This window comes from Danio rerio, chromosome 21 (assembly GCF_052040795.2).
Source record: "Danio rerio strain M-AB ecotype USA chromosome 21, GRCz13ab, whole genome shotgun sequence".
Classification (NCBI taxonomy): domain Eukaryota; kingdom Metazoa; phylum Chordata; class Actinopteri; order Cypriniformes; family Danionidae; genus Danio; species Danio rerio.
The window spans coordinates 4,235,162-4,242,500 of record NC_141041.1 but is presented as its reverse complement, the minus strand read 5'-3'; the positions used below and the strand labels follow the sequence as shown (position 1 = coordinate 4,242,500).

The 7,339-nt window shown below is 36.4% G+C and overlaps 1 protein-coding gene across 2 annotated transcripts in view; it reads left to right on the top strand.

Annotated features, from left to right (window-relative positions):
• Positions 1-7,339, top strand: part of atp8b1 (ATPase phospholipid transporting 8B1) — a 77,223-nt gene that overhangs the window by 65,396 nt on the left and 4,488 nt on the right. For both annotated transcript variants that reach the window (XR_015519769.1, XM_087300467.1), the window contains exons 25-27: positions 2,780-3,025; positions 4,517-4,655; positions 5,534-5,664. Coding sequence is in view for 1 of the 2 variants with exons in the window: in XM_087300467.1 (XP_087156593.1) it covers positions 2,780-3,025; positions 4,517-4,655; positions 5,534-5,664 (516 nt within the window). In the remaining variant the exon portion in view is untranslated. The remainder of the gene's footprint in view (positions 1-2,779; positions 3,026-4,516; positions 4,656-5,533; positions 5,665-7,339) is intronic.

Below are 7,339 nucleotides of genomic sequence, written 5' to 3'. Positions count from 1 at the left end.
TAACTAACTGTTAAATAGGTTTTGTGTAAAGTATTAGGTCTAATAGTATAGAGAAATGTGTCTTTTCCCTGTTAAGCATCACTCGTGCATTATTTTAAAAGATGGAAAGATAAAAGATTTTATCTTCAACTTAATGTTTTTTTTTTTTAAAGAAGTTTATTGAGAGCCAAATACGCTAAGGCACTAAAATTCAAAGTTTGCATGAAGAAGCTGCGTCTGTTTTTTTGTAGTATGATGCAGTTCACAAAGAAACTAGAACCTAAAGTTTATTGATAAACTTTGATGTTGGCTTGAGAAAAGCCAACGTGACTGCGCTAGGACTGGGAATGGCAGTTGGCAGGAAGTACGGCGGCGGTTGCTAAGTGGTTGCTAGGCAGTTGCTAAAACAATTATGGCATTGTTAGGTGGTTGCTAAGCAGTTGCTAAATGGCAATGCTCGTGTACATGTTTGATCAAATGCTAATACTTAGTAGGCATTTCTAGCATATGTTATTGCATTTAGATAATCATTCATAGCATGTAGCTAATCGTTTTTAGCACTTGGCTTCCATTATCATTGTTACCATGCATAGTACACAGGAAGTACCATTTGCTAGCATGAGTCAAACAAGCCAATGCCCAGGTCCCTACAATGTTCTTATGTAGAGATATTGCTATTTTTAAATGGTTGCTAGGTTATACTGTTTTATTGCTATGGGGACATTTGACAGGTTAGTGATAATACATCAAAGCTTCTTGGCAATATGAGTGATCTTAATCAACCCCGATGTTTCTATGACAGTTTTTATGAGTGTCAAAAACTGGACTTGAACATTATGTATTCCTGGTGTTGGGTTGCGGCTGAAAGGGCATTCGCTGTTTAAAACAAATGCTGGAAAAGTTGGCGGTTCATTCCGTTGTGGCGACCCCTAATTAATAAAGGGACTAAGGGAATGAACATTATGTAAAAATGGCTTGCTGTATTTTTTTGAAAATACAATGCTTAATAAGTGTGAAAGTGATACATGCAAAAATGGCTTGCCATATCAGTAAAAAATATGGAGTTTAAGTCAAAAATGGCTTGCCATATTCTAAGAAAAATAATGCTTAAAAATTATTTATTGGAAAACTATAAGTCTGATAAACCTTAAAGATATAGCAACAAAACCTAACGCATCTAAATACAGCTTTTGGACAAATTTGGGGCTTGTATAATTTTTTATATGCCCGGATTATAAAATTTAATATTTAACATTTTTTATTAAAAAAACGATAAGTCTTATAGGCATGAGGAGATATAGCAGCAATCTTGAATGTAGAAAGCACATTTTGACCACATTTGGGCCTTGTGGCATGAACGGCCTAGGAGGAGATACGTTTGTTTTCAAGGACAGAGTAGTATAACAGTATGTTGGCTTTCTCAAGCCAACATAATTAAATGAGACAACAGTGGGCATGGCTTGTTTTTTCTACTACGAGCTGATTGGGTGTAGTGAAGTACACTCTAAAAAATATTGTTTAGACAAAACTAAAAAAATTAACGCAACAGTTTGCATTGATATATTCAAGTTACGACAATATCTAACAAAATGAGGTTCAGACAACAAACTTTATGTTAGCCAAATCTTTTCCTCCTCAATCAGAGGCATTCACATAGCAAAAAAACTCAGATTTTTAAGTCGAGTACTCAAAGTTAGTTGTTTCAATCATTCATTCATTCATCTTCTTGTCGGCTTAGTCCCTTTATTAATCCGGGGTCACCACAGCGGAATGAACCGCCAACTTATCCAGCAAGTTTTACGCAGCGGATGCCCTTCCAGCCGCAACCCATCTCTGGGAAACATCCACACACACATTCACACACACACACACTCATACGCATACACTGCGGACAATTTAGCCTACCCAATTCCACGGATTCCGCCATTTTGAAGTGAAAGTGCTCGGCTGTCCATTGGATCTCATTACTGTCGCGATGGCAAGCAGCTGTTTTGTTTTTTATTTATTTAGTTAAAAAGCACATTAAGGCCAAGGTACAACCTGAAAGATGACAATACAACATTTGTTATCTTAATCATCAGCACTTTTAATAGTTTATTTTACAGACTTATAATATGCTGTTGTTCTATTGGAGTTTTCATTCCATAATGGCCGCCTCTAGTGGCTGTTTCCCAAATTACACTAGAGTGTCTCCTCTTGGTCATTCTAAGCTCTTTGCTTTCAATTAGCTGCAATTTTTAAAATATATTTAATTATAAATATTTTTCTGTTTTGGAAAACTTAAAGTTATTCTTGCTACTTAAATTTAATCTAATCAGCATTTTAGAATTTTTAAGTTACAATAATGTAATAACCTATGTAGTGGTAACAGACCTCTTGAGTTATTTTTTAGTAGGCATTTCACTCAGAAATATGGGAAAAGGGTTTAGGGAGAGTTATTACAACCTAACAGACTCCTCCTCCTCACCATTTCTGTTTGTTGTCAAAACGGACAACTGAAGGGGTGTGGTTAAGTATCTTAGCCACGCCCAATGCCTCAGAGAGACCTTATCTGAGCATTGAACTGAAGACAAACTAAAAGTACATTTTCAGATTTCAATTACAAGGGCAAACAATTTTTTCTCTCCCAATGACATGCACAGATGAATTGATCACCACAAAACTAGCAATGTGAGCTCACAAAATCAATATGGTTAGATTTGGCTTCATGTGTACTTTAAGCTATATGAAAGTGATGTGAATTCTCTTCACTTTCCTGCTAGACGTTTCTCCTCTTCAAAGCTCTTCTTCTCTTGTGCAGGATGTAAATGATAAGCTGAGTCTGCGCTTCCCGAAGCTTTATCTTCCGGGTCAGCAGGGGGCGCTCTTCAACTACAGGAACTTCTTCATCAGCCTGTTCCACGGCATCTTCACGTCGCTCATGATCTTCTTCATCCCGTACGGAGCTTTCCTGCAGACCATGGGCCAAGACGGAGAGGCTCCATCAGACTACCAGTCCTTCGCTGTGGTCGCAGCTTCATCGCTCATCATCACCGTCAACCTGCAGGTGCCTGAGCACACACTCACTTGTTCATCCAAAATACGGATGATACAAAATTAACTCGAGCTTGATAAATGGCATCTAAAACGTGTGTTTGGGAAAGAAAACATTAGCTAACTAGTGCCATTTCCCTTAACTTAGCTGAAACTGAGCTCTGATATCCCTTTTTATATTCACCATTCATTCAGAACAGACCTTCGGGTCACTGGGAAGGCGGTGAAATGATAAATTTGTGTCACTTTATCTTCACTGATAAGATATACAGCCAGTTACACAATATACCTATGTAACTCCCAATGATACTTCCGGGTTTCTTCCCACCGCAGCCTGGATTTTGCTTTTGAAAATAGTGGCCGCGTGAAATCAGTAAAAGAGTTGAGTTTATTTTCTTAATGAGTTATAGGTGTGTTTTCCTCATCTCCCATTCCCTTTAAGAGCCAGCTGCATCGCTCCATAAGCGCATTTTGACATAAAAGTGAGTTCACTTTCGCTTTTGCTCTCGTGGATAGGGAAACCTTTACGCACAGGCATCAATTAGTCTATAAATAATTTCGTTTGTTTAGCGCAAATATTTGTTTCAAAACTATTTCTAAATTCAGTTCTAATTTCCAGCAAACGAATAAATGAACAATAATAACAAAGTGTGGTCAAAATACTGAGTTATTTTCAAATACACCTGCCATGCCCCATATGGTCTAAAACCTGACAGGTGGACAAATCTAATCTTGCTAATAAAACAAATATAAATATGGATATAATAAATAATACTGCTAATAATAATTACATTATACAAAAGCACATTGAATGAACTAAAAAAGCCTCCCGAGATGAAGAAAGTAAGGCAGTGGTTTTTAAATCTTCATGTAGGCTAGAAATTAATATGTTTTGTAATATTTTTATCATTTATATTTATATTCTATATATATCCTTATTATATATATATATATATATATATATATATATATATATATATATATATATATATATATATATATATATATATGTATATATATCCTTAAGATATTGTATATTTTTCATATATAAAGATATTTGCATATTGCTTTACATCTTGTGTGTAGTGTGTAAGCCTGGTGCACTTTGCGCCAGACAATAGACCGACTTTGTTCTGGTCTAAAGAACAGACTATTTACAGTTTCTCAAAATAGCAACGCGCCAAAACACGCCTGCTTTTTTAGATCAGAACGCCTATGGGCGCACATTTGAGCGCAAATGCATTTGCTATTTAAACAGTGTGGCGCAACACCTCAAAATGACCCTTGCGCTGAGCTGAAAGTAGCAAAAGAGTATTGCGCCTTGCGCCACATTGCGCCGGGTGTATGATAGGACCCTAAACCTGTAAAATATATACAGTTATTGTAATTCTCTACTTTGTTTGTGAATAGTATCTTTGTTTTGTTCAGTAGTGAAGTAAAAACACTGATAGAAACTCTAGTGTTGATGTAATGTCGTGTGTTTTTTTTTTCTTGACCTCCGCAGATATCTTTGAACACCTCATACTGGACTTTTGTCAACTTTTTTGCGGTTCTCGGCAGCATCGCTCTGTACTTCGGCATCATGTTTGACATCCACAGTGCAGGAATCCACGTCATTTTCCCAAACACCTTCACTTTCACAGGTGCGCAATAATACATTCATGTTTTTCTTTTTGTTTTTCTTGCAATTCAACTTTTTTATTCTGAATGCCTATACAGTTGACGTCAGAATTATTAGTATATTAATATATTTTTTCCCAAATTTCTGTTTGATGGAAAGAAGATTTTTTTCAACACATTTCTAATCATAATAGTTTAAATAACTCATCTCTAATAACTGATTGATTTTATCTTTGCCATGATGACAGTAAATAATATTTGACTAGATATTTCAGGACACTAGTATTCAGCTTAAAGTAACATTTAAAGGCTTAATTAGGTTTAGAGTAATTAGGCAAGTCATTGTATAACAGTGGTTAGTTCTGTAGACAATCAAAAACAAATATTGCTTAAGGAGGCTATTAATATTGACCTTAAAATGGCTTTTAAAAAAATTAAAAACTGCTTTTATTCTAGCCGAAATAAAACAAATAAGACTTTCTCCAGAAGAAAAAATATTATCAGACATACTGTGAAAATTTCCTTGCTCTGTTAAACATCATTTGGGAAATATTTTAAAAACAAATGAAAGCTTTAAATTATTAATCCAGTGTTCACTAGTAAATATTTATAATGTAATATTAGTATGGTTTTCCAGTACTGGGTTGCAGCTGGAGGGGCATTCTATGTGTAAAACACATGCTGGAATAGTTGCCGGTTCATTTTGCTGTGGCGACCCCTGATAAATCCGGGACTAAACTGGAGAAAAATGAATGAATATTAGTATAATCCACTGTTTTATAGTATATATTGAATAACACTGAAATGCCAGGTTTATTCTGTACACTGCCATGTGATACTGGTGATATTCCAGCCCAGTGGTTCAGTGTGTTAATATTCTGCTTGTTGTTTTGTCATGCAGGCGCTGCATCTAATGCTCTTCGACAGCCGTATCTGTGGCTCACTATCATTTTGACTGTGGGAGTCTGTCTACTTCCTGTCATCTGCATCCAGTTCCTCTATCAAACCATCTACCCTTCAGTCGGAGACAAGGTGAGATCCTAAAGTACACAAGTTCAAGCTGCATGACATTATATACAGCAGTGATCCCCAGCCTTTTTATCACTAAGGACTGGTCAGCGCTTGACAATTTTACCGCGGACTAGGGGATGGGGGTGGTGGTTCATGGTTGCTAGGCAACCATCAATCGTTTTCTCAGAGGATGACAAGCTGACAAAACATTGCTGTCACTCTGAAACAAGTTCTATTTATGGAGAAAATTACAAAGCACTGCAGTGTTTGTGTGTTTGTCTGAATTGAACCGAAATGTGTATTTTCCATACAAGCTGAAGCTGATCAGTTAGTTCTTGGCACATGACCCGCTGTGCGCTGCCGGGAATCCATTCAACTAGGTGCATCTTGAAGGCATGAGCACGTCACGCTGCTTGCGTGCACAAGCCTCACACCTCCATTGGAAATATCAAACTTTCGCGAACTCTAGAAAAGACACGATATGCGAATGGCCCCTTTTCCACTGAGTGGGATGGCATGGTTCGGTTTGGTACGCTTTTATGGCCGTTTATACTGTCAAAAAGCGTACCGAACCCCTTTTTTGGCACCCTTTTGAAAGGGGACCAAAAGGTGGAGCTAGACGCACAGCTGAACGCTATTGGTTTACCGGGATGCATCATTCGCTTAAGCAACAAGCCAGAATGTAAACAAAAGAGCCGCCCGCCATGTTTGAAATACACAGCAGGAGATTACAGCGGAATTAAATATACATATAATAACGAGCCATGGTCGATACGGGCTCAAACCAACCTTGTCGTCGTCTTGAGAAATGTCGTCATTTGCGATCTCCATCAGTTGATCTTTTTGCACAGATATGCTGGATTCACCTCATTTGTTGACAAATGGGTTGCGGATCCATTCCTTGGCAGTTCGTGGGTCCTTCACTTAGCCCTTTACCCTTAGCAAAGAAACTTCCCAATGACGTCTGTTTCTTACTCATTTTGTTGCCAGTGGGTTAAATCTAGGTACTCAAGTGACTGAGATGTAAGCAAGAGAATAAGGTCATTTTTCTAAATAAAAGACTTTTCAAAATAAAAGATAATTTAGACTCAGCTAATAAATAAAAGAGAAATAATTAATGATTTCTTGTGCGGTTTAGTACTAACTGATCCACTGACTGGCACCGGTTCGCAGCTGGGGGGTTTACTATGTATAAAATATGTAATATATTTACCAGTGCTGGGCAAAGATTAATCACGCTCAATCGCATCCAAAATAAAAGTTTGTTTCGACATACGGTGTGTTTTATATATATTTATTAGGTATATGTAGGCCCACATGGAATCTGCGTGTGCAGAAATCTGCAGATTTCCATATGTATTTACTTGTGTAATCGTGTAAATTTATATTTATAAAGTTTTTAAATTATTTTACTAATATTATTGTTATATAATAATAGCAAGATTAAAATGTTTATATGATTTATTTATAATTCTGTTTGTAAAGTCATATGTTCTGTCATTTGGTTGAGATATTATAAGAGAGACTTGATTTGTTTACCAATTAAGTGGATCTCATCGGATTCGCATTGCAAACATTAAATAAAAGTAAAAAATGTCATAAATAAGGTTCTTAGTTAAGATACTTCTAAAATCATTCCGCATAAATCATAGATTTTTTTGTTTTTTTTTTGTTTTTACAAAATTCTCTGCAGAAA